At 43.8% G+C, this 26,626-nt stretch overlaps 1 protein-coding gene across 4 annotated transcripts; it reads left to right on the forward strand.

Moving 5' to 3' along the window:
- The first annotated feature begins 1,708 nt into the window (after nt 1-1,708).
- NTAQ1 (N-terminal glutamine amidase 1) lies at nt 1,709-21,080 on the forward strand. Of its 4 annotated transcripts, none has more exons than XM_047842006.1 (7): nt 1,709-2,048; nt 5,018-5,091; nt 7,638-7,737; nt 8,824-8,874; nt 15,062-15,210; nt 16,081-16,205; nt 20,816-21,080. In XM_047842006.1, exons 2-7 carry the CDS (start codon nt 5,018-5,020, stop codon nt 20,923-20,925), a joined length of 609 nt encoding a protein of 202 aa, XP_047697962.1. In that variant the 5' UTR covers nt 1,709-2,048; the 3' UTR covers nt 20,926-21,080. The 4 variants fall into 4 exon arrangements, with proteins under 4 accessions (XP_047697962.1, XP_047697963.1, XP_047697964.1 ...); XM_047842007.1 differs by lacking the exon at nt 5,018-5,091 and adding an exon at nt 16,700-16,794 and having other exon boundaries at nt 1,833-2,048; nt 20,816-20,950; XM_047842008.1 differs by lacking the exons at nt 5,018-5,091; nt 20,816-21,080 and adding exons at nt 16,700-16,794; nt 17,199-17,895 and having other exon boundaries at nt 1,833-2,048.
- Nucleotides 21,081-26,626: the final 5,546 nt, after the last annotated feature.

The following is a 26,626-nucleotide window of genomic DNA, read 5'->3' on the forward strand; positions in this document are numbered from 1 at the left end:
CAAGCCTTCTCCAACCGGGTGCATACCCCTTTCAAATTTATCTTTCTTGAGTACTTGTCCTCAGCCCTAGGTACCATAGTTTCCTTATGTCTTTTGGTTTCACTTTTATCATAGTTAATTCTTGAAATTCAACTTCCCTTAAGTAGAGAAGAGGGTAGAGGGAGCAATCACCAACCAGTGGTGTAGGGATACCTAGGACTCTGGGAGCCAGCTGGGGTAGAAGGCTCTCAGAGTGCGTAGGGGGAATGGAAGGGTTGTTGTCTTGAGTCTCATAAAAAGAGAGGCTTGGTGAAGGACTGATTGGTCAGCATGTGACCGACCGTACTAGCCACAGGTAACTGTGCACAGGACAGGGCTTCTCTAAGAAGTATGGGCAAGTGGCTGCCTGCAGGCCTCACAGGGGAGGGGTCTGGTTTCTGTGTCAAGAGGGCTGCAGGAAGGTTATTGCCAAACTAAAGCTGTAAGGTCACAGAGGCCTGAGCCCAAGGCTGGGGCAGACTCCACTGGATGTTCTCAGGACCACACTCCACAAACTCTTCTACCCTCCCAGAAACTGCAGAAAGCTTCTTCCTCCAGCACACTTTACTGAGAAGGCTTACCTTGGTGCCCATTTTAAAGGAGAAATGCTTAAAGGAATTCTGTTATTTATCATAGAGCCTATATTGAAGGGTGTATTCAGAGCAGAGAGGCAATAAATTGATGACTTACCAAGGACTTATGCTCAAAGTCTTTAGGATTTATGTATGGGCTTTTGAACTCATGAGACTGGAAAAACCTGACTGCACATGGCCTATAAACCAACTAAGAATTTCAGTTTTCATAATGGGAAATACCCTGATCAGTTACATATGTTCATTACAAATATAAGACCATGCAGAAGGCTATTAAGTATAAAGTGATAAACTCATCATAAACACTGTTTTAATAATGTGGTGCCTTTCCTTCCAGATTGCCAGCAAACATGATTATCACAAAATGAATGCCATAGGAACTCTTTTTAAATTTTTTAAAACTTAACTCTATCAAGGGATCAACATATCTTCTGAGTCAATACACATAGTTCTCCTATTAAAATCAAATGTTACAACACGGTGAGACTTGGGGGTGCTATTCCTCTCTAAAACCGCCCGATGCGGACATATTTGGAATTAACTCCCCCTCCTTCCCCGGGCTTTCGCGGCTTCTAGGATAAAACTGCTAAAGGTTCGTTTTTCACATACACGGTTCTCTTATTTCACTTGCTTTTCCGCATCTCCTCTGGTTCCTCCACAGCCGGCAACCTCAACCCTGGGTTGGAAGAGAGTTTCACACGCCTCCGGGGCACTGTTGAAGCCGAGTTCAGGATGGGGCGATTTGCAAACTCCACGCCCTCCCCAGACTCCAGCAAGACACCCGCGGGCGACCTCTGTCCTCCCCAGCTGACCGGATCCTCAGGGTTACCGGCCCCCAGAGCTCGCCCGGCTCCGCCCCTATGGACCCGAGCTCCCCCAAGGCCGCTCGCCCTTGCTCCACCCACCTGCTCTGGCCCCGCCTACCCGGAATTACACAATCCTCCGGGTCCCGGGATCCGCCCACTGGATATCCACGCCTTTCACCAGCCCCCCGCCCCCGGGATCCTCCCACTTCGCTCTAGCTCCACCCCCCCGGAAGAGCTCGGCGTTTCCCGCCCGGGCTCCGCCTACCGGTATCTGCAAAACCCGCGTAGCCGCGGGCTCCATCCACCCGGAACTTGCACCTCCCTCCTCAGCACTGCGCGCCCGGAACCTGCGTCGCTCGCTCCGCCCAGACTCCGCCTACCCAACCTTGGCTCCACCACCCGGGAACTGCACCATCTGCCCCGGGCTCCGCCCCGAAAACCCTCGCGGCCTGGCGTGCGCCGGCTCCTCCCCCGAATCCTGCACACGGGGTTGGTCCAGTGGGTCCGCCTCTGGCCTGTCCCCTGGCCGAAGCCAGCCTGCCATGGAGGGGGATGTCCCCGCCGCTGCAGCCGCCTGCTACCAGCCGGCCAGCCCCCCGAGGGACGCCTGTGTCTACAACAGCTGCTACTGGTGAGGGGGCGCGGGTGCAGCCCCCGGCGTCTCCCTGGCTCTCTGGGTCTTGGCGTGGCAGCCAGGCCCCGCCTCCTCCCGGCTCCTCCCCGGGGGTTCTGGGCCTCGACTGGCGGGTTTTCTGGCTTGGGGGATGAAGGGAGAGGGAATGGCAGCCCTCGTCTCTTTTTTTTTTTTTTTTTTAAATTTTTTTCAACGTTTATTTATTTTTTGGGACAGAGAGAGACAGAGCATGAACGGGGGAGGGGCAGAGAGAGAGGGAGACACAGAATCGGAAACAGGCTCCAGGCTCCGAGCCATCAGCCCAGAGCCTGACGCGGGGCTCGAACTCACGGACCGCGAGATCGTGACCTGGCTGAAGTCGGACGCTTAACCGACTGCGCCACCCAGGCGCCCCAGCCCCCGTCTCTTGAATGGAGTGTAGACTTTGGATGGTGGGGGTGGGTTGGGCGGAATTCCCAGGAATGGTAGGGTCGGTGGTGCATTACTAATGCCGGCGCTTTTCGCTTGGCCGTTTCTCAGCAGATCTTAGGGTTTGGCGGCCTGGAAGGGGAGGTGGAGGCGGAGGGTGGAGCGTAGAGAATCTTTGCAAATTACTCCGCTCAAGCCTTTGTGGTTTCACACTGATGGGAAAGTCATTTTAATTTTGGAAGAGAGTGGAAGAACGGAGATTTTGCAATAACTTTCCCAAGGTCATTAGCTAATAGCATCCAGGAATCCAGTTCAGGCCTTCTTGTAACCAGAAACCATGAGCTTAACCACCACGTTGTCGTTATCACACCCGTTACATTTACATAGCATTTGCTACATGCCAAAACATTGTTTTGTTTATGTAAACTAATTCATTTGAGTCCCACAATTATCCTAGGAGGTAGCTACTATTGTTACCCCATTTTAAAGATGAGAACACCCAGGCACAGAGGGGCGCAACTAATTTGCCTAAGGCCACATATCTTGTGAGTGAAGGAATGGGGGTTTACCTGCAGGGTTTGGCTCTGGAGTCCACACACTATACCCCTATTCTAGGCCACCTGTGTGGCTGAATCACCACTCCTACCTTTGTCTTTTCCACTCCCACACCTATCCTTACCTTCCCTGAGTAATGACTTCTTCCCCAACTTCCAGTCTCTGCAAAAGAAACCTTAGGGCCATCTAAAATTACCTTTCCCTCCTTTAGCTGGTCATCAGACCGCCATCACCAAGAGTTTAGCGTTCGTTCAGCTCTGACTGCATGTCAGGGCCAATGCTAAATGTTTCCCTCCATGGCTAGGAGATAGGTTTTATCATTTACCTCATTTTACTAATGAAAAGACTGAGCCACAGGGAGGCTGTGTCCAAGATCATACATCTAGCAAGAGACAGTGCTGAAACTGGAACTTCTGTAATAGAGGAGTCCATGCTTCTTCCATATATATATATATGTTTATTTTTGAGAAAATGCACATGCAAGCGGGGTACGGGCAGAGAGAGAGGGAGACAGAGAATCCGAAGCAGGCTTGAAGCTGTCAGCACAGAACCCAATGCAGGGCCCGAACCCACGAACAGTGATCTCATGACCTGAGCTAAAGTCAGACACTTATCCAACTGAGCCACTCAGGAACCCCCAGGAGTCCATGCTTCTTAGTTACTGCACTTTGTTTCTGTCTTACCTCTCACCTAAATCCTGTTCTTGTCCCTAATGCCCACTCATTGTTTTATGTATTCAGTCAGTAAATGTTTTTTAGGCAATTGGATCGTGTGATGCACCATTTTAGGCCCTTGGAATACAGCAATGAACAGAGTAGACAAATTCCCTGGTAAGATCTCATGGTTCTTCTGTTTTGGTTCAGGGAAAGCAAGCAAAGCCAAGTAAACCATGTTTGGGTGGTGGTAAGTGTTACTAGAAAAATAAAGCTAGGTAAGAGACAGTGATTCACTATTTCATAATGGATATTTAAGGAAAGCATTGTTGATAAAGAGGTATTTGAGCAGAGATCTGAAGGAAAAAAGGGTGGGGGCTTTGTGCATTTGGAAGAAAATCATGGCAGGTGGGGGAGCAGTTGGTGCAAAGGCTCTGGGAAGAAAGTGTGCAGGAGTATTGTAGGAACAAGATGTCTGGCACAATTGGAGTGGAGCCATCTGGTGGAAGAATGGTAGGGGGTGGGCTTCTCTTCAGTAGATTTCTCCTTTAAGTTCCTTTAGCCATTGGCCCCGGGCCCTCCTTGGCTATCAGGGGCCTGTTCAGGTCCTTCCTTACAGGCCTCTGCCCAGATCTCTCCTATCCCCTCAGGTCCTGAACCTTAGCGGGCTTCACACTGCTGAAAGCCTTTCTAAATTCAGATGAGCCCTAGATTGCCTAGGAGCTTGTAAAGCATGCACATCATAGGGCTCCACTCTAGAGAGTCTGGATGTGTGAACTCTACAGTGGAGGAGTCTTAACGCTGGTTCATTGATCCCATTTCGAGGAATACAGGCATAGACAATCTTGTCTCCTGAGCATTGCATGTCCTTTAAGATCTGGTCACCATGTGTTTCTCCAAACCCATTTTGAACCTGCCTACTGGGCTCTACCCCAGGGTTTCTCAGCCAGGGCTTTGTCAACATTTTGAGCTTGCTAATGTCGTGAGGGGGCTGTCCTGTGTATTGGAGAGTGTATAGCAGCATCCCTGGCCTCCGCCCACTAAATGCCTGTAGCACCCTCCCGCAATCTGTGACAACCAAAAATGTCTCCAGATAGTGCCAGATGTTCCCTGGGGAGCAACACTGCCGCTGGTTGAGAAGCGGTGTTCTACCCTGTCAGAACCTTTAAGGTAGGTTCTGCCGTGAAACCTTGAAATAAATGCCTCTTCTCTGCTTCAGTTAGCTTCTGTCAATTGTTACTTATCTATTAAGACTCAGCTTAATGCTGATAGTGGTAACCAATATTTGTATGGCACTAGGTTCTTTACAGAGCACATCTGATTCTGTTGTGATTGTTTTGTATTCTTCAGATGTTGGCTGAGTGCCTGCTGTGCCCCAGGGGTCCTTTCCTTCTGCCTGCTTCTCTGATCTCAGCCCACCACCGGTAACCCTTGCAGAATCTTATTTTAATGCTGCTCTGTTAGACTTTCTGCTACCAAAATAATCATCCAGTAGGTTGGAACATTATTATCACCAGCCCCCCCTGCTCGTTTTTAAAACCAGTTAAATGGATGCTAGGGCTTACACCCAGTCTGTGCTCTTCCTGTTCCAACAGCAACTCCCAGCATTTCCAAGTATAAGGCCCTCTTTTTTTTTTTTTTTAAACATTTATTTATTTTTGAGACAGAGACAGAGCACGAACGGGGGAGGGTCAGAGAGAGGGAGACACAGAATCGGAAACAGGCTCCAGTCTCTGAGCTGTCAGCACAGAGCCCGACACGGGGCTCGAACTCACGGACCGCGAGATCATGACCTGAGCCGAAGTCGGCTGCTTAACCAACTGAGCCACCCAGGCGCCCCAAGGCCCTCCTTTTTAATTTTCATTTATTTAATTAAAAAAAATTTTTTTTTACTGTTTATTTTTGAAAGAGAGAGTGAGTGCGAGCAGGGGAGGAGCAGAGAGAGAGAGAGAGAGAGAAAGAGAGGGAGACACAGAATCCGAAGCAGGCTCCAGGCTCTGAGCTGTCAGCACAGAGCCTGATGCGGAGATTGAACCCACGAACTGAGAGATCATGACCTGAGCTGAAGTCGGATACTCAACCGACCGACCCACCCAGGCGCCCCAAGGCCCTCCTTTTTTAAACGTCAGATGTTTCTTGAGATCCTCCTACATGATATTAATTGTACTTTTGAAAAAAAAATTGATGATAAAAAAGGACTATAGGTTCAATAACTCTTAACATTTAATTTTTTCCCTCCGTGTAACATTTACACATATTTGAAAAATAAAAGACAAAGTATGTCCAGCCGTATACGTATTCAGACTGCCAACAGTTCTTGGGGTATACATGGATTCTCGAAGTCTTTGTGTTAATTCTTTGCTCATCCTTGGGACTGGGAGTGGGGGAACAAACAAGGAGAAACCACTGACCTATACCTCCCCAATCTTCCTGTGTGCCTCAAAATTAATGACTCCCTCTTCTATGCATCTTTTATGGCCATCTATGATGCTTGCTTATTTATGGATCTGTATGTCTCCTCTCACTGTCTGTGAGCTCTAATTTATCATTATATCCTCCAAGCACTTAGCACAGTGCTTTTTACATCACAGGCTCTTGAAGATGTTTGTGAGCAACTCCAGAATTTCTGCAGGCTGGACAAACAAATGTCTTCTGAAAACTTGGTCTTAGAACATCCAGGTTTAAGAAAATTTAGTTAATACATGGTATATGTCATATCGAAACAGTACATTTTTGTTATTCCATACTACATATCCTTTGGAAGTAGTGAGTGGCAATCTCCTGTTTTTACCTCTATCACTACTTTTTCTGTGAGTTTTCTTAGGTATTTTAGAGAAAAACAAAATCATAGGAAAAAAAAAACACTCAGCTTTAGTACTTTACATGTAGTTGTATGGAGCGTTGCGACAGGTAGACAAGGTCAAAACTGTGAATTGAAAGTTTGTATTGCCATAAAATGGTGGCATTCATCAGTGCCATTCATGCCTGCCTTCATTTTCAGGTAGCGTGGTGTAGGTGTTTGGAAATTAGGCTTTGACAGATTGAGTCACAAGTATGAGCTGAGTACTGATGTAGCTCATTTTGAACAAAGGTGCTCTGTGGCTCATTAGGAAAAGATAGCAATCCTGAGGCTGAGCTATGAATACAGACAACAATGACTGTTTTTGTCTGTGTGGGCGTGTGCCTGTGGCCATCAGGATGGCTTGGTTTCATGCACTGGGCATTGATTTACTTAGGTGGTTCTGACTACTGCTTTAAATATCTGAAGACCTGTCACGTAGAAAAGAGATTCACCTGGGGCAGAAGTATAAGAAGATGGGGTTCAGCACAGTATGAGAAAGAACTTTGTAAAAGTCAGGGCCTGACTTGTACCAGAGGGCCGCAGGGAATACCACTCACAGAGTCTCCCTCCGAAAGAATTCCTAAGCATATCACATAGCTGCCCCTGGTCTTTTCTAGCCGGAAGCCCACCTACCCAGAACACTCATCCTGCCCCATTCCTAAGGGGAGCAGTGAACCAGTGTTAACTAAGATTTGTCAAGTGTTTATAATGTGATTATCCCCATTTTACAGATGAGAAAAGCAGATACTCAGGTGAAGATGTCTAAAGTTTCTTACCTCGTAAGTGGCAGAAAATTCCATAAGTGGAATCCACTTGTATCTCAAGCCCCTGGACCCAAAACTTGTGGAGTATCGATGCAGCATTTTATCAGTTGTAAAATGCCTCCATGTCCAGAGCAGTGCTGGGGCAGGTAATGAGCACTGTGTTAGCAGAGAGGTCAGCACACGGTTAGGTAACACCTTGTTGAGGGTGTTTCAGAGGAGGCTCAAACATCAGCCCTTTGCTGGATGAAATCGTGTTTAAAATCTCTTCCAACTGTTTTATGTCCTCGTCAGTCTTCTGTTCAAATTTGAATGACACAGAGTGTTATTATTTAATTATATTGATCAAACTATTATTTTGTTTCAGTGAAGAAAATATTTGGAAGCTTTGTGAATACATCAAAAACCATGACCAGTATCCTTTAGAAGAGTGCTACGCTGTCTTCATATCTAATGAGAGGAAGATGGTAAGTTGGTGAGTGGTTGCAGAAAGAGAATAAGAGATTTAGAATGACAATAGAAACTCAATATAGTATGGGGTTAGCACCATCCTAAAATCTGCTCTATAAAATACAGCAACATTTTAAAGTTTGTTTTTAGAGAGAAAGAGACAGTGCTAGCTGGGGAGAGGAGCAGGAGAGGGAGACAGAATCTTAAGCAGGTTCTGTGCTGAGCATAGGCTTTGATCTCATGAGCATGAGATCATGACTGAGCTGAAATAAAGAGTTGGAACCTTAACCAGCTCAGCCACCCATCTGCCCCTAACATTTATTTTTGAATGAGATATTTTTTCCTTTCAGAGCACAGTTGAATTAGAAAAGTTTAATCACTTATTTGTAGGTCAAGAAATAGATGATGGTATATTTACATAGATTAAATCCCTTTAGGTATTAGGTTAGAGCTTTTAAAATTGCTGAGACTAGAGCCACATACTGTCAGGTTTGTCTCTGGAGTTTAAATAAACTAATGGTAAACTTACATGAGGTATTAAAAAAGCAAGCCTTTAAAAAAATAAAGGAAGCCCTTAATATTTTGTGAAGTATTTTTTTTTTTTTTTTTTAAGATCTGATTTTTTAAGTAATCCCTGTACCCAGTGTGGGGCTCGAACTCACAACCCCGAGATCAAGAGTCACACGTACTACCATTTGAGCCAGCCAGGAGCTCCATAAAGCACTTCTGTAAGCATCATTTCATTTGATGCTAATGGAAACATGGTGAAGTAGGCAGGGTTCAGATAGTTGGCTCCATTTTATAGATGAGGAAATAGAGACTCATGGAGGTCCCATGAATAATGAGGGGAAAGCAAGACTTGAATCTGCCGGCCTTCTGATTCCCGGTTGAGGCCTCTTTCTGCTTTCCAAAGAACATCAGATAATTAATTTTTTGCGTTTTCATTGTTAAAGACACTTGGAAGGATTTAGATTTCTTCTTCATTCATTCTTTTACCTTGATTGTTTGTTGCTTGGAAATATTTTTAATTTATGTATTGCTTTAAAGAATTCAGTAGTGGTTTAACTGCAGTTGTGGCTTATGAAATTGATTGTATTTTATAGATACCTATTTGGAAACAACAAGCAAGACCTGGAGATGGACCTGTGATCTGGGTAAGATGGTCAATACAGAAGCCTCTGGTGCATTAGTACTTGTAATCCCTGAGTGGTTTGGTAAAGCAGAAGTGACAGGGCGGTAGAGACTGGCTCTGATAATTATTAATAATTGACCTTTTGGGAATAGATGTTATTTTGTCTAAGGTAGTACTTACAGACATGTTTTCATTTAATTTTATTATTATAGGAAAGATTTTATTTATGTATTTTTTTTAAGTTTATTTATTTATTTTGAGAGAGAGAGAGAGGGAGAGGAAGGGAGGTAGGAAGGGGCAAAGAGAGGGGGAAAGAGAGAATCTCAGGCAGGCTCCATACTTTCAGCAGGAGCTCTATGTATCGCTTGAACTTATGAATCATGTGATCATGACCTCAGCTGAAATCCAGAGCCAGATGCTTAATCAACTGAGCCACCCAGGTGCCCCTATAGGCAGATATATTTGTGGTCTCCTAGACTCTTACTCATTATACTGGAAGGAACTTTAGCAGTATCTGGTTCAGCTGCACTTTAGAATTATCTGCATATTGTGTTAAAACCATAGGTTTCTGGGGGCGCCTGGGTGGCTCAGTCCGCTAAGTGTCCGACTTCAGCTCAGGTCATGATCTCTTGGCTCATGGGTTCGAGCCCCACATCGGGCTCTGTGCTGACAGGTCATCCTGGAGCCTGCTTCATATTCTGTCTCTGTCTCTCTCTGCCCCTCCCCTGCTCGTGCTCTGTCTCTCTCAAATATAAATAAACAAAATTTTAAAAAATGTACGTTTCTGATTTAGTTGATCTAGATAGAGAAGGGTTCAGGAGTTAGTGTTCTTAGCAGACTCCTGAGTGACCATGTATGACTGGCATTTGAAAAACCCAGATCTACTCCAACCGTTTCATTTTTCAGGTGAAGAAATGAGCCCAGAGGCCAAAGTGAGAAGCTCAAGGTTATCTAGCTGATCAGTGGCAGGACTAGGTCTTAGGCCCAGGCCCTTTATAGTACACATCTATGTGTTACATTAACCTATCCCCTGAAGAATTGCTGGGGCTAGTAACATGAAGATAAAATAAAAGAAAAGCTTGTTTCTGATACTTATTTAAAATAAGATATCGTTCGAACTGGCATCATTTTCCTTTATTTAACTTGTATTTACTGAGTGCCTGTTATATGCCAGGCACAAGATAGGCCAAAATCCCTGGCCTCACAGAGCTCACATTCTTGCCTCCTTCACCAGCGGGTAGTTTGCTGCTCTAACATTAAAGCCAAAATCCAGTTTTGGCCCAGTTAATCCAGTTAAGGCCCAACTGGGGTTGACTCCCGGTACTGCCACTGGTGGCTGTGTGAGCTGGACATGTTACTTGTCTTCCTTGTGCATCGTCCTCCTCTGGTTAGTGGGGTAGTGAGTCTTTTAAATGAGATAATGCGTGTGAAACATTATGCTGGCACGGGGTATGGTGTCTGGTTCTGGTGCTCGAGAAGTGTTAGCTTCCCTCGTTAGCAACGATGGCTACAGGACCCCTGTTGTGCACTGTCCATCGGCCCTAGAGGTCGTCTCCATCGCTGAACCACTCAGCTGATTTTGAGTCACGGTCTTCTTTTAGACAAACTTGAAGAGAAAGGGCCTCTGGTCATGTCCCCCTAACCCAGCATCTCACGGCAGCCCAGGGTGGGGACTCCTCTTGCAAGAAGTCCCCCCCCGCCCCCATCCTCTGGCAGATGTATCTTTGCCGCAAGGCTGTCTTGTTGTAGGAAGTGGGTAGGCGGCCCTGAGTGGGTGGAGACACCCAGTCCCAAGAAGCGGATCACCTTCTATGTGGATTTCCCTCCCCGAGCCCAGCTTGGTCTTTTCCGGGCATCTGGGCAAGCGCTGAACCCAACTCAGAGAGTGAGGCTGCTCCCGCTTGATCTGTGTTCCTTGACTCCACGTCTGTGCTTATAAAGGCGACTTGGAGTTGAGGCCTACTTTCCATCTCAAGTTCATCAGCCATCTGGGATGTAGGAATGTGGACCCAAACTAAGTGAGAGATTGTGGGTATTCATTGCTTATACGTTTCCACAAGCTGTACTTTGTTGCTGGAACACTGTCCCCTCAGGCAGGACTCAACAGTGGCAGCCTTTCCTCAGTGAAACTCTTCCTTGGCTGTTGGGCCCCCCTCCCCTCTGTTTCTTGGTTGGCTTTTATAAATTTTTTTTTTTTTTTTTAATTTGAGAGAGAGAGAGAGCTGGGGAGGGGGGCAGAGGGAGAGAGAGAGAGAGAGAGAGAGAGAGAGAGAGAGAGAGAGAATCTTAAGCAGGCTCCATGCTCAGCATAGAGCCTGACATGGGGCTCAGTCCCTTGACCGTGGGATCATGACCTGAGCCAAAACCAAGAGTCAGATGCTCAACCGACTGAGCCACCCAGATGCCCCCCTCTTGGTTAGCTTTTAAAAAGTTTTTACTTACATAATCTCCTTAATTGTCTCAGCAACACTGAGGTAGACATTGCACTTAGCTCCATTTTATAAAAGAGGAAGGGGAGGGGCCAAAGTTTGACCAGAATGTCTTCGCCTGCAAGGCTCCCTGCTGTCTGCCATCATCACACTGTCCCTCCGGTAGCACTTGGCTGTTTCACACTCTGCTGCGGGGACTCCTCAGGGTCAGGACTTACCTTTCTCATCTTTGCATCTTTGATATTTTAGTAGCACTGTTAACTACAAGTAAAAGGGAGTGTGCACTTCAAAACCCCTGTACTACGAGGTAGAAGATGTCAAGAGAGAAACAGATTTGGGACAAGGCCAGAGACTGCTTCTGGCAGGAAGTAGGAGACTCGTGGGAAGTGAGCATGTGAGCGGGCGCTCGAGGGATGGGTATGGGGAGAGAGGTGAAAAGGTTGCTGCAGAAGGATGGGAATAACACATACACAGCCAGGTGTGGGCTGGAAGGTGGGTTGCTCCTACTTTATTTCTCTGGAGGGCAGGATGCATTAAGGGGAGTGCAGGGCAGAAGCGTCCATTTCTGATGCTATTTCTGCTTTATGAAGATAGCATTGGAGCCAAAGGAAGCTCTTAGGCTTTGATGGCACAGCATCTCCAGTCTTAATTAATCCCCGCCTCCCCTCCATAGGGTCGATAAAACAACGTTTGAGAAAGTGCTCTTTAAGCTCCGAAGTACTAGAAATATAAGGTGGTGTTACTTATGTGGTACTAATGTGATTGAGCTTTTTATCTCCCAGTGCTGTTCTCTGTGAGAGCACTTTTCTTTCAAGGGACTCAGAGCATCAGACTGCCCTCCTGCCCCTCGATAACTTCCCTGACATCCCTTCTAGCCATTAACTGGTGTTGGACAGTGCCCACCGTCTGGGAGTGAGGGATACACCATGGCTGAGCCACAAAGGAGAAGCTGTCTTCATCTTTCCCCTAAATGGCTACAGATTAGGGCTTGGCTGATTTAACAACATCGTATAGTCCTTCTTTCCCATTCTAGGATAGCCCAAGCCATCCCCTTTGTTAAGTTTGGAGGATATCCTTGCATACTTTTTCCTCAATGTGTATACATGCACGTGTACTTCAGAATGTACATGTGTATATATACACAGAACTTTTTATTTCATTAAAATCCAAGTTAACATATAGTATAATAATGATTTCAGGAGTAGAATTTAGTGATTCATCTCTTACGTGTAACACCTGCTGCTCATCCCAAGTGTCCTCCTTAATGCCCATCCCCCCACCAACCTCCCTTCCAGAAACTCTGTTCTCTGTACTTAAGAGTCTCTTATGGTTTGCCTCCCTCTCTGTTTTTATCTTATTTTTCTTTCCCTTCCCCTATGTTCATCTGTTTTGTTTCTTAAGTTATACATAAGAATGAGATCATGTATTTATCTTTCTCTAACTTATTTCCCTTAGCATAATACCCTCTAGTTCTGTCTACATTGTTGCAGATGGCAAGATTTCGTTCTTTTTGATCACCAAGTAATACTCCATTGCATATGTATACCATATCTTCTTTATGCATTCCTCAGTCGATGGACATTTGGGTTCTTTCCATACTTTGGCTGTCGTTGATAGTGCTGCTATAAACATGGGAGTACATGTGCCTCTTCAAATCAGCATTTTCTATATCCTTCGGGTAAATTCCTAGTAGTACAATTGCTGGGTCATAGAGTAACCCTATTTTTAATATTTTTGAGGAACATCCATACTGTTTTCCAGAGTGGCTGTACCCGTTTGGATTGCCACCAGCAGTGCAAAAGGGTTCCCCTTTCTCTGCATCCTTGCCAACATCCGCTGTTTCCTGAGTTGTTAATTTTAGCCATTCTGACAGGTGTGAGGTAGTATCTCATTATGGTTTTGATTTCTGTTTCCCTGATGGTGAGTGATGTTGAGCATCTGCATTCTTTCATGTATCTGTTAGCCATCTGGATGTGTTCTTTGGAAAAGTGTCTATTCATGTCTTTTGCCCATTTCTTCAGTGGATTATTTGTTTTTTGGGTGTTGAGCTGGATAAGTTCTTTATAGATTTTGGATACTAACGCTTCATCCGATATGTCATTTACAAATATCTTCTCCCATTCCACTGGTTGCCTTTTGGTTTTATTGATTGTTTCCTTCACTGTGCAGAAGCTTTTTATTTTGATGAGGTCCCAATAGTTCATTTTTGCTTTTGTCTGCCTTGCCCCCAGAGACATGTCTAGTAAGAAGAAGAACCTTGCTCATCTGAGGTCAAAGTGGTTGTTGCCTGTTTTTTTCTCCTCTAGGATTTTGATGGTTTCCTGTCTTATATTTAGGTCTTTCATCCATTTTGAATTTTTTTTTGGATACACATAGCTTTTAAAAAATAACATGTAGTACATATTTGCAGTTTATTTTTCCTATCCAACTATGTAACATACCCTTTTTTCCATTTTATTTTTTTTTTTTAATTTTTTTTTTTTAAATTTTTTTCAACGTTTTTAATTTATTTTTGGGACAGAGAGAGACAGAGCATGAGTGGGGGAGGGGCAGAGAGAGAGGGAGACACAGAATCAGAAACAGCCTCCAAGCTCTGAGCCATCAGCCCAGAGCCCGACGCGGGGCTCGAACCCACGGACTGCGAGATCGTGACCTGGCTGAAGTCGGACGTTTGACCGACTGCGCCACCCAGGCGCCCCTTTTTTTTTTTAAATTTTATTTAACGTTTATTTATTTTTGAGATAGAGAGAGACAGAGCATGAATGGGGGAGGGTCAGAGAGAGAAGGATACACAGAATCTGAAACAGGCTCCAGGCTCTGAGCTGTCAGCACAGAGCCTGACGTGGGGCTCGAACTCACGGATTGCTAGATCATGACCTGAGCCAAAGCTGGACGCTCAACTGACTGAGCCACCCAGGCGCCCCCCGCCTTTTTCAAAATTATTTTTATTTTATTTTTGAGAGACAAGAGAGCATGAGTCGGGGAGGGGCAAAGAGAGAAGGAGACACAGAATCCAAAGCAGGCTCCAGGCTCTGAGCTGTCAGCACAGAGCCTGACATGGGGCTTGAACTCACAAACTGTGAGATCATGACCCAAGCTGAAGTCGGACACTCAACTGACTGAGCCACCCAGGCGCCCCCCACTTTTTTTCCATTTTCTACATAAATTTACCTAAATCTTTTTAGTAGCTGCGTTGTGGTTTATTTCTCTCTAGTGGACTTTTGACTGTTTCTGAATTTTCACTATTATAAACAGTGCTGCAGAGATTTTCTTTGCATATATACCTTTACATGCATATGGCCATTTTATCTGTTGGATGGATTCCTAGAGGTAAACTTGCTAGGTCAAAGGGTATACATTTAATATATATGAACATTTTCAGTGCTTATTTAAGTGTTGCCTATCACCGGATGTTTAGTCTTTTTTTAGGGATTAGCATTTGCTTTATTTTGCTATTATAAGAAGAACTGTGTTAGTTTTGTATTCATTTTTAATGGTTTTATATATATATACATATATATATAATGCATTTTATGTTTTATATGTATTTGTATATAATATATCTTATATATATATTTTATATGTACCATTTTAATGGTTTTATATATATGTATATATATAAAAATATATGTATACATATGAAACCATTAAATGGTGTATATATAAAATATATATAAATATATTACATATAAAACATAAAATCCATCATTACTGTAACCTATAACACTGTATTCACGATGGTGAAGTAACTTGGTTAACTTCAGCAACTTTTATTTCTAGGATTACCATGTTGTCCTGCTTCATGTCTCAAGTGGTGGACAGAGCTTCATTTATGATCTTGACACTGTCCTGCCATTTCCCTGTCCTTTTGACACTTACGTGGAAGATGCATTTAAGTCTGATGAGGACATCCATCCACAGTTTAGAAGGTGAGGAGATTTAGGATGGATTTACCTACTTTCTGAAGTTAAACCTTGACAGTTGTATGGAGTGTGTGTGTGAGATTTTGTGGGGTTTTTTTTGGCATTTGTTTTGCAAAGATCACTTGTTTTGGCATCACTATTGAGTTGATACTTGAAAATGATGTGCTACTCAGAAGATTCAAAGTGTTTTGAAGTTTTAAAGGTTGTCCAACATATAAAGGTTGACATCTTTTGAAAATGTGTGTGACGAGATCCCAGGTGTCTTCTGAAAGCCAGTTTGGGGATTTCTCTCGTGTGTGTGTGTGTTTGTGGGTATGTGTGGGTGTGTGGGGTGTGGCCTTAATGATGACACAATTGAGAGGTCTGTGATGGTGGTGCCTAAAGGTTATGCCCTTTGTCCCTGGCATACAATCGAGTAAATAAAGACAACTGGATGTATTTCTGTGCCTGTGTAGTTTTTTTTATTTCAGCTGATCCTTTCTTGTGGCTTCTTTAACAGGTTGTAAAGCTGCATCTATATTTGTGTATTACTGGTAGTACAAAAATGCCTGGGTACTTTCGTGTATGTCATTGAAAATGAGTCTGGGGCGCCTGGGTGGCGCAGTCGGTTAGGCGTCCGACTTCAGCCAGGTCACGATCTCGCGGTCCGTGAGTTCGAGCCCCGCGTCGGGCTCTGGGCTGACGGCTCGGAGCCTGGAGCCTGTTTCCGATTCTGTGTCTCCCTCTCTCTCTGCCCCTCCCCCGTTCGTGCTCTGTCTCTCTCTGTCTCAAAATAAATAAACGTTGAAAATAAAAAAAAATAAAAAAATAAAAAAAAATTGTTAGAATTTCACTGGGAAACCTTGCTAATGTAAATGAATGTTGCTTTATTTGCAGGAAATTTCGAGTGATCCGTGCAGATTCGTATTTGAAGAACTTTGCTTCTGACCGATCTCACATGAAAGATTCCAGTGGGAACTGGAGAGAACCTCCTCCATCATATCCCTGCATCGAAACTGGAGGTGAGCCAAAGGTGCCTCCTCAGAGAGGTTTCCGGTCACCATGCACATCAGCATCGCCCCTTAACCAAGGACAAAAATTGTGTGTTGGTATTTGTATGAAACTCCCTGAGTCGTAAGAAGATGAGAGGGAGCATAGATGTGCGTATCTGTTAGATTCAGGAATGGAAGCCCAGAGAACGGGACTGGAAGGCACAAGACCTCACGGCAGAGGGGAGGTGTGCAGAGCAGAACCATGATACTTGCACACCGCCAGGGTGCTGGTTGGTCTGCTGCCAGGACGCTGGGCTTCAGGAGGTCTGTGGGCTTGTCCTTCAACACTGGAGCTAGTAGCACCTTGCCTTGGTGGGGTTTTCTGTTAAGGTGACAGCAGCCCCTAGGGCATCCTTGCGGTATGTGAGATGTCATTTCCCTGGCTCTCTGATAAGACCTGCAGTAGAAGGAAGGGAGAGCCAGCAGATTTTCTTGTACCACTCATCTCCTTTATGTGCTTTTAGGCATCAGTCCAGTTAATAATTTTCTGAGATTTAAGGAGATAAAGAGTTCTTCACCCTGTTCCTGTTGTTTGGCGTTGGCACGAGCTTGAAACATTGTAAGTAATTCACACTGTCGCCATTTCTTGCAGAGGCCATCCCATCCCGTGGATGAGCCTTCTGTGTGAAATGCTCTGTCAGCTGTGCAGCGTGCCAGAAAAATAGGGCAGTAGCATTCGGAGCTCAGCAAGGAAGAAAGTAAATATAGTTGGTGTATCTGAGCACCAAAAGAGGATTCGACTGATGTTTGAGGCCCTCTGTGAAAGGCTGTTAGGATTTTAAAAATTTATCTCAGAGCTGCTTTTCGGTCCGCCAGCCTGCTTCCTAGTCTGGGCGTCAGAAATGGGATCGCTCCTGGGTTGGGAGAGGGCATCACAGGTCTTCCTTCTAGTCTCGGACAGCCTGTCATATAGGCTGTGGTCTGGGACAGTGTGCCTTCAGCCACCCCCCGTTTCTCTTCTAGACGTGAGCACCGATTCAGAGCCAGCCCATGGCAGGCACTCCGTAAACACCAGCCCGCCAGCCCGAGCCTCTTCCGGTCATTCCTTTCGGTTTCGATGACTGCTGCCCAGTAGATGCTATTTTGTGCTGACCGCTTTACGTATTAGCTTAGTTTTTACCACAACGCAGGCCAACTTTAATTTCCTCACTTGATAGATGCATGCATTTAAGTGCATTAAGGTTAAGTGAGCCCTTTGCCTCTGATGCACAGCTGGGGAGGATGAGGAGGGGGATGGTGGTGTCTCTTTCTGCCTTGTGTGTAGTTAGTTCATCAGGGACCTCCTGAACTTGAGGTGGAAACAAAAGAATCTGCTCTGAAGTGTGGGGTAAACTGACGGGTTCTTCATGTCATAATTTAACCACACCGTGATGTTCTGTCAGGTGGTAAATTAATTACTTCAAATCCTGTGTTTATCAAAGGAATGTATTTGAAGTTAGGATAAGTGAGATTTACGTGTAGCTAATTGGTAGTGTTTTATAAAAAATCAGGATAAAAAATGTTTCAAGAAAATATCCAACTTTGGAGTGTTTATGTGGCTCAGTTAAGCATCTGACTGCGGCTCAGGTCACGATCTCTCGGTTTGTGGGTTCGAGCCCCACATCGGGCTCTGGTGACAGCTCGGAGCCTGGAGCCCACTTCAGATTCTGTGTCTCCCTCTCTCATGTGTGTGCTGTCTCTCTCTCTCTCTCTCTCTCTCTCTCTCTCAGAAAAAAATTAACGTTAAAAAAATTTTTTTTTAAAGAAAGTGCCAAATTTTAATGCATGTTTTAGGTACTTTAATATAGATCAGCTTCACTCAGAACCCTGAGTTTAGTTGTGGAATTAACTCTTATGACTTAAAGTTTAGTACATTTGATATGTAGAATATTGGGATAATATGTTTAATAATTTTGGTGGCCTTGTGTCTGCAAGATCGCTGTTTTCTTTAAAAAAAATTTTTTTTTAATGTTTGTTTATTTTTGAGAGAGAGAGAGAGAGAGAGAGAGAGCGTGAGCAGGGGAGGGGGCAGAGAGAGAGGAAGACACAGAATCCAAAGCAGGCCCCAGGCTCTGAACTGTCAGCACAGAACCCAGCCCAATGTGGGGCTCGAACTCACCAGCCATGGGATCATGACCTGAGCCGAAGTTGGATGCTTAACCAACTGAACCACCAGATACCCCATCTTTTTTTTTTTTTAAGTTTATTTATTTTGAGACAGAGTACATGGGGGGAGGGGCAGAGAAAGGAGGAGAGAGAAAATCCCAAGTAGGCTTTGCACTGTCAGTGCAGAGTGCAGGGCTTGAACCCAGGAACTGTGAGATGACCTGAAATCAAGAGTTGAGTGGTTAACTGACTGAGCCACCCACACACCCCAAGACTGCTATTTTCAACTCCGCGTTTAATGTATTTTAAAGAAAAGATCTCTTTTTTTTTTCTGATGAGAAGGAAACTGAAATTCACGGTCATATTGCCTTGCCCTGAAGAGTCAGTTCCAGCACTAGCCACTGATGTCTCAGTTTTAAAAGACATTTTCTTAGGCTGAACTATAGAGTACACCAAATTTCCCCCTCTCTTTCTAAGTCCTTTCCTGCCTCTGGTCCACATACACTTCTCATCCTCCCACTTCCAAATGTATGGTAACACTGGCCACTTTGAGCCAAGCTGGAGGACCGGTGTTAAGTAAACAAACAGAAATGTTGTAGTGCCTCGTGGGGAGATTAGAGGCAGATGTTTATTTGTTTTGCCTTGATCTTTAAAAAATTTTTATTTTGGGGGCGCCTGGGTGGCTCAGTCGGTTAAGCGGCCGACTTCGGCTCAGGTCCGTGAGTTCGAGCCCCACGTCGGGCTCTGTGCTGACAGCTCAGAGCCTGGAGCCTGTTTCAGATTCTGTGTCTCCCTCTCTCTGACCCTCCCCTGTTCAAGCTCTGTCTCTCTCTGTCTCAAAAATAAATAAACGTTAAAAAAATTAAAAAAAAATTTTTTTTTTTATTTTGTTTTTATACATTGATCTTGTACATAATGAATGGTTGCAGATAGTAGTCATTTTTTCTCTGATGACATTAAAAAGTCTTAGAAAACAAAACAAAAAAAGGGAGGGAGGAGAAAAACTCTTAGAAAACAAATACAGATTTTTTTAAAAGTAGTTTGTTAAAAAAGTTCGCAGACTTACTGGGCTCTAATGGAGTTTGACACCTACCCAGGTCAGCAAGAACTTCTGCCCCATCTCACCTGACAGATGCTGTCTTACCTTTATTTCCAGTTGCGTTCCTAGCTGTCTGAGGACTTCAACAAAAGTTGTTTATTTAGCTTTTTTATTATAAGGGTGTTAGCGAATCTGTTTCTAGTTTTCTATATCCTAAGTGCTTGCTTTCATTTTTAAAAATACAGTGTTGGGTAACGTATACTAGATTTACATGTTTTTCTTCTTTCAGTTCTTTAAAGACGTCTCTCTTGTTTTCTGCATGCACAGGCTCTGATCTCTTATTCATTACTCTGAATATAGTGTGTCTTTTTTTTCTCTGAATATTTTTTAAGGTTTTTCTCTTTATCACTGGTTTTTAGCAATTTGATTATGATGGACTAGTGTAGTCTCCTTTAGGCTTATTCCACTTGAGTTTGTTTTTTTTTTTTTTTAAGATCTTTAGATTGATGGATTTACAGTTTTCATCAAATTTGAGAACATTTGGCCATTATTTCCTCACATTTTTTCTGACCCCCTTTTAAGTTCGTGTCCTTCAGCTACACATTGGTTAGATGGCTTGGTATTATTCTCAGAGGTCAGTAGGTCTGGTTGTTTTTTTCATACATTTTATGTATGTGCTTCATTTTGAATAATTCTTTTATTTTGTTGCAAATTCATTGTTCTTTTTTTTTTTTAATTTTTAAGTTTGTTTATTTAGAGAGAGACAGCATGGGTGGGAGAGAGGGAGAGGGAGAGAGAATCCCAAACAGGCTCCGCACCATCAACACAGAGCCTGATACAGGGCTTGAACTCACGAAACCATGAGATCGTGACCCAAGCCAAAACCGAGAGTCAGATGCTTAACCGACTGAGCCATCCAGGCATCCTGCTCTTACCTTCTGCATTAACTACTTTGTTGTTAACTTCATCCAGCACATTCTTTTCATTTTACATATTTTATTTTTTTTATGTCTAGACATTCCATTTTGGACTGATTTAATACCTTTCATTTCTCTCTCTCTTCATTATGCTCCTGTTTTTCTCCAGCCTTTTGAACATAACCCAGGATATTACATTTAGTTGTTCCGTCTCCTCAGTCCCCTTCAATCCCTGGCAATTTCTTTGTTTTGTTTTGTTTTGTTTTGTTTTGTTTTGTTTTGTTTTGTTTCCTTTTACAACTTTTACACTTTTGAAGAGTCAGTTATTTGTAGACTGTCCCTCACTTTGGGTTTCTGTGATGTTTTGTCATAATTAGATTGAGGTTATGCATTTGACACAAGAATACCACAGAAGTGATGTTGAACCCTTCTCCATCTGGATAATTTTCCCTTTTTTTGGTCTTCTGAGTTGTTGTATTGCTGTTAAGCCAATAAACCAATTGTGTTTTCAGTGAACATTTCTTTCATGTATTTTTTAGATTCCAAAATGAACCTGAATGATTTTATCAGCATGGATCCTGAGGTAGGATGGGGAGCTGTCTACTCCCTGTCTGAATTTGTACATCGGTTTGGCAGTCAGAACTACTGAAAGGGACATCTGGATGTAAACTATGGAGAAATTCTAGGACATGAACAGTCCATCTCTTCATTTGGGACAGCAAACACTATGGTACATTTGGCTTGGAATTATATTTTCTTCTTTTAATTCAGTTGAGTTGAAACATGAATGAACAAAAAAATTAATAAAAATAATTTTTTTGAGGGGCGCCTGGGTGGCTCAGTTGGTTAAGCTTCCGACTTTGGCTTAGGTCGTGATCTCATGGTTCGTGAGTTTGAGCCCCGCGTCAGGGTCTGTGCTGACAGCTCAGACCCTGGAGCCTGCTTTGGATTCTGTGTCTCCCTCTCTCTCTCTCTGCCTCCCCTCCCCGACTCATGCTTTCTCTCTCTCTCTCTCTCTCTCTCTCTCAAAAATAAATAAACATTAAAAAAACTTTTAAAAATAATAATTTTTTTGATATGTCAGATTGAAACTTGATGCAGTGTCTATTTGCTAAGAAATTCCAATGCTCATTTGTTAAAACATGTGACGACTCATGCCAGTCATTCCTTCTGTTATGGTATAGATGCGTGTATTTCGTGTCTGTTTTGGATGTTTCGTTTCTCTCCCATTGCCCTGTCAGCTCCTTGAGGGCAGGGCGGTGGCTCATTGCTCTATGAACCTCTCATGCCCCTAGCAGGTGCCCATAAAATGTTTGCTGGTGATTGTGCTGCTGCTTGAAGAGGGCTGATACTGTGAGCTGAATCAGCAATAAGTATTAGTCTTTTTGGACTACGATGTTCTTCAGAAAAGACTGCAGCCCTCTCAGGCTTGAGTGTTACTTGGCCTATTTATACATGTTTTTAAATAAAATTGATTTAAAAGTAATTTTGTTCTGAAGATTTTGTGTTGATGATCTGAGATAACCAAGAGTGTCTCACTTGTAGATGGGGACCGCTGCTTTAAAATACATGCATCAATCTCCCTTCTTGAAGATGTTTTGGAAATTTGGCTTTCATCGTATAATTCCACATAAAAGATGTTTGGCATTAAACTGGCATGGCATATAGCACCAACTTGCATGCGGGTCTTTATGATTCTACTATAACAGTGAGCGATTTCTTAAAGCAAGGATGTCTAGGTTTTTGGTCTTAGACGAGTTTGCTGCTTATTGAGAAACTTTCATTTAATGTAGATCTTCTGCCTTGTGCTGTGGAGGGACAGCTCAGTTGTCACGAATCAGTCAGAGGAAATGTCATGTATCCGTTTGGTACAGCTGACCAGGAGGATTCTGGGAGAAAGTGAATGAACTTTTGGTAAGAGGAATGCAAACACAACCTCAAGTTATTTTATAATTTAGAACCAATTATAGACCTCGCACGTACATATCTTTGACTTTTCGATGGTCACTTAAAAAGCATATGGCTAAAATGAAGATGATAAATTTTGGTAGCTCTATGATGGAACTACTTTGTCTTGAGCAGAGAGTTTCAGAGGGACCAAAGATTGTAATCAGATTTACAAATTGCATTTTTGGAGGGTTTTGTTTTGTTTTGTTTAGTTTTGTTTGCCAATTTATGAGCAGGTTTCCAATATGGTATTCATAGCTGTGTCTAGTACAGACCAATCAGACAATGTGTGTGTGTAAGTTTAAACTTCCCAGCCACCTTTGTCTTGAAATTGAAAACCCCTTCTAGCCAGTGTTGGGAGCAAGGCTTACAGTTTTAAGCCTGTTAAAATGTCCAGTGGTCATAATTTTGAGTTGTTAGAAGGAATAGAGAACGTTTGTTGTCTTTTCTACTTACCACTCCTCATTCTACAGCTCCCTTTGGGGAATTCATCTTTGTACATTTCATGTAGTCCTTGTGGCCTGTAAATGCAGGTATATATAGCTTAAGCTGGGCCAGGCTTGGAGCCCACTCTGGACAAGTCTAATGACCTGTCACAGTGTTCTCTGGATTTGCTGTATTGATGTCCAGAGAGAGAAAAAAATCTCTCCCTGAGGAGTGCTAAACTAGGGGCCTGGGAGCTTAGGGCATCCTGACTGCCTCCGAAGGGCCCAACTGCAGAATGCGGCCCAGCAGAGCTGAGAGCAGAGCAGGAGCCCTGAGGGCATTTCGGAGCGCCTGGATCTTTCTGTGCTTCAAGTCGGCCACAACTTTTGAACTTCCCAGTTACATAAACTAGTGGATCCCTTTTTCTCTTCAGCTTGTGTGAGTTGGATGGCCATTAGTTTTAACTGAAAGGTGAGTTCCCTTTCAAGACTTTTCTTGAAAACTGTCAGGAACTGTATTTTTGTCTTTCTATGCTTAATGTTTCTCTGAGGTCAGATTAGCTTTTCTTTACACTCAACATGTGAGAGAGAACTAAATAAAATACTGATAAATCCTGTCTGTTTGGAAAGAGGAACTTTCAAGAACAGGGGAATTTGTAAGAATTTGTAGAATTTGTAAGTTGACTATGAAAATAAGAGAAATAAGGCATCTCTGAGAATCTGACATGGGATGGAGCAGGGAAGCACCATAGAAAATGGCTCCTAGGTCAGTAGAACTGACTATCTGATTGGAGATAGACTTTTAAGCAAGACTCTATCTTTCAGAAGAGGGGTTGGTTTGCAATGGAAGTAAAAACCTGTTTTGTGTATGTGGTTTTCTCAGTTTAATTTTTATTAAAAAAAATAGGTGGTACATGCACATTGTGCAAATTCAAAATATATAAAAGTGTATAGTAAAAAGTCCTCTGTGCTTCAATCTTCTGATTTCTCTATCCAGAAACAGCTCATTTTCAGTTTCTTTTGTATTTTTTTAGGAATTTTTATGCCCATGTATGCATGTAGGTATTATATATTAAGTTCTGGTTTTTTTCCTCCCCACAAGTGGCACCAGTCTAAACACTTTTCTGCATTTTACTTTTTAAAGTTAATACACTTGGATATTTTCTAATCAGTACATGTTGAACTTCCTCATTCTTTTTAAAGGTTGCATTGTATTGTGTGGTATGCACGGCCCATAATTTCCCAGTCCTTTTAAAGTTGTTTTTAGTCTTTTGGTATGACAAAACTGCTTGACAGAATATTTTTTTGTCTATGTGTCTTTCTAACAGTTGTCGAGATAAATTTTGAAAGTGTAGACTGCTAGTTGTCCCATAGTATGCATGCTCCTTTTTTTTTTTTTTTTCTAAAGAAGGGAATAGCAAACACTATCTATAAAGGGCCAAATAGTAAATACTTTAGACTTTGCATGCCATAAGGTCTTTGCCATAACTGCTCAACTCTGCCTTTGTAACTGGAAAGCAGCCATAGACAGTATGTAAATGAATGGATATGTTTGGCTGTGCTTCAGTAAAACTCTGTTTATAAAGCCAGGGGACTCAAGGATTTGACCGTTGGGCTATAATTTGCCGTCCCTTGTTCTAGAGTAAGCGTTGTAGCTGGTGTGTGGCTGCTTTGCCAGGGACTGCAGTTCCCAGTCTCCTTTGCAGCTAGCTGTGGCCACGTGATCAGGTTCTCACCATTGGATCGTAAGGGGCTGACTTGTGAAACACTGCCTACCCAGTCCGTCACACCTTTCCCCCCTACTGATGAATGGTTGAGGACTAGAATGATCTCAGAAGCTGTCCATTGAGGATAGCAGAGCACCATCAGACTGGATTCCTGAATGCCCTATGAAGCTGAGCCTCATGCCTACTTGAAAAGTATATTGTGGAACTGATCCACAGAGACAAACTTGGGTGTTTCTTTAAGTCACAGAATTATTGGCGAGTCTTGACTTAGCAGTTTAGCTCTCCCTAAATAATACAGTGCCCATTTAGGCATTTGTGACAGGGTATTTTTTGACTGGGTCAGAGGTTGTGATATTCTGCGTGGAGTCAGATCTTCTGTGTGCTTGTGCAAGCCACCCTCTAAGTGTCCTACAAGATGTGTGGAATTATTGCCCTTCACAGACTGTTCGGGAACACTGAAAACATTTGTCCGTTAGTACCTCTTGTTTTGCGTGTGGTTCGGAGCCTTGTGGGAAAGAAGCCAAATGGGCCCTGTTCTCATATATGGTTCAGACATGTTCGGGACCGTCTGATAGCCTAGGAGCTCTGAAAGCAATCCTTGCTAGATGAGAGACAAACAGGTTCCTGAGAATAACACCTGAGTGGGGGGAGACGTGGCCAAGTGGCTCCGACTGGATGATGAGGCCTGGAGGTTGGAGGGATCTCAGGTGGCAGTTGAAAATGTGAGGCATGCCTCCCCATTGCTCCCCCTTCGCCGTGCACTCTGGCCCTCCCTCCGCCATCCTCTTGAAAGCCCTGTCTTTTGGGAATGAAAGGAAGGAACTGTCCATCGGGGCCCAGCATGGCTCCGTGGGAACCTTGGAGGGAGCTGGCCTTGGGCAGAAGGAGATCAGCAGTCTGACAAACGTTGGAGTTTTGGTGGTTGAATGATTGGCTCAGAGCATCGGAGCAGCAGTGTGATGTAGCCTGAGGCTGTGGCTCTGCTTCTCTGAACCCCTGTTTCACCATGACTTTGAAGTAGAAAATGACCTTACATGGGACTCACAAGCTAGTGGGGGCTTGAGTACACGCCACTTGTAATGGTGAGTACCCCTGATGGGTCGCAGAAATTCCTAGTGGAGAATGTTTTCTAAAAAGCTGGACTTAGTGAAGATGTGTTGAATTCGTCAAGGTTTGGGATTACTATAAATGTAATGGGTTTGTACTTGTGGTTGGAAGCCTGGGACGTACCAGACACATCCCGTTAAGGGAAGAAGTCATACTCATTTGCCTTCAATAAGTTTTGGAGAACAGAGTTCGAAGTTACAAGGAGGTAGTTTCCCTTCCTCTGTCCCTGCCTCCTTCTCTCCATCTTCCCTCCCTCCGTCCATCCATCCGTCCGTCCGTCCATCCATTTACTCCAGGTCTATTGCATGCCTACCACTTGCAAACTTGGGCCGTGACAAACGAGACAGAACTGTCTAAAAGAAGACAGATGCAGAGTGCTCATGTTAAGGGACAGAGGGCTGCCACACCCCTCTCATTAGCAAGTAAGTGGAGAGCCAGCCTTTGTGGAGCCTGTTCCACAGAAATCTTTTGGTAAAGACTTGGCACTTAGAAGATTGCACTTGAACAAATATGTAAGCCAAACTGAAGAACTGTCCTGTAATTACTTAAAAGGTCCTTAAGGAAGGAAGTGTCTATTGTAGTACAGGTGGTATAGAACCAGAAAATTTGGAAATATATAAAGACCCTAGGATCAGAAAGAAACGTTGAGCCTGGACCACAATTATTCACTTAGTAACCCCTGGTTAGGGGTTATCGTCAGTTCTCTAGCGAGGACTTGCTGAAGACTCATATTAGCACCTGCTGCTTCTTCCGTGTGGTTGGATGTAGGTGTACATGTTGAGTATATAGTACTCATTCTGGAAGTTAACGACGGTCTTTGCAAGCAAGTCCTGTCACCATAGAACACTTGAGATAAAGAAGTTCTCAGGGGGCGCCTGGGTGGCGCAGTCGGTTAAGCGTCCGACTTCAGCCAGGTCACGATCTCGCGGTCCGTGAGCTCGAGCCCCGCGTCAGGCTCTGGGCTGATGGCTCAGAGCCTGGAGCCTGTTTCCGATTCTGTGTGTCCCTCTCTCTCTGCCCCTCCCCCGTTCATGCTCTGTCTCTCTCTGTCCCAAAAATAAATAAATGTTGAAAAAAAATTTTTTTTTAAGAAGCCCTCCAGTTGTAACTGCAGTGAGTATCCTGGTTGAGTACTGGAGCTATT

The sequence above is a fragment of the Prionailurus viverrinus genome, chromosome F2 (assembly GCF_022837055.1).
Source record: "Prionailurus viverrinus isolate Anna chromosome F2, UM_Priviv_1.0, whole genome shotgun sequence".
Lineage (NCBI taxonomy): Eukaryota > Metazoa > Chordata > Mammalia > Carnivora > Felidae > Prionailurus > Prionailurus viverrinus.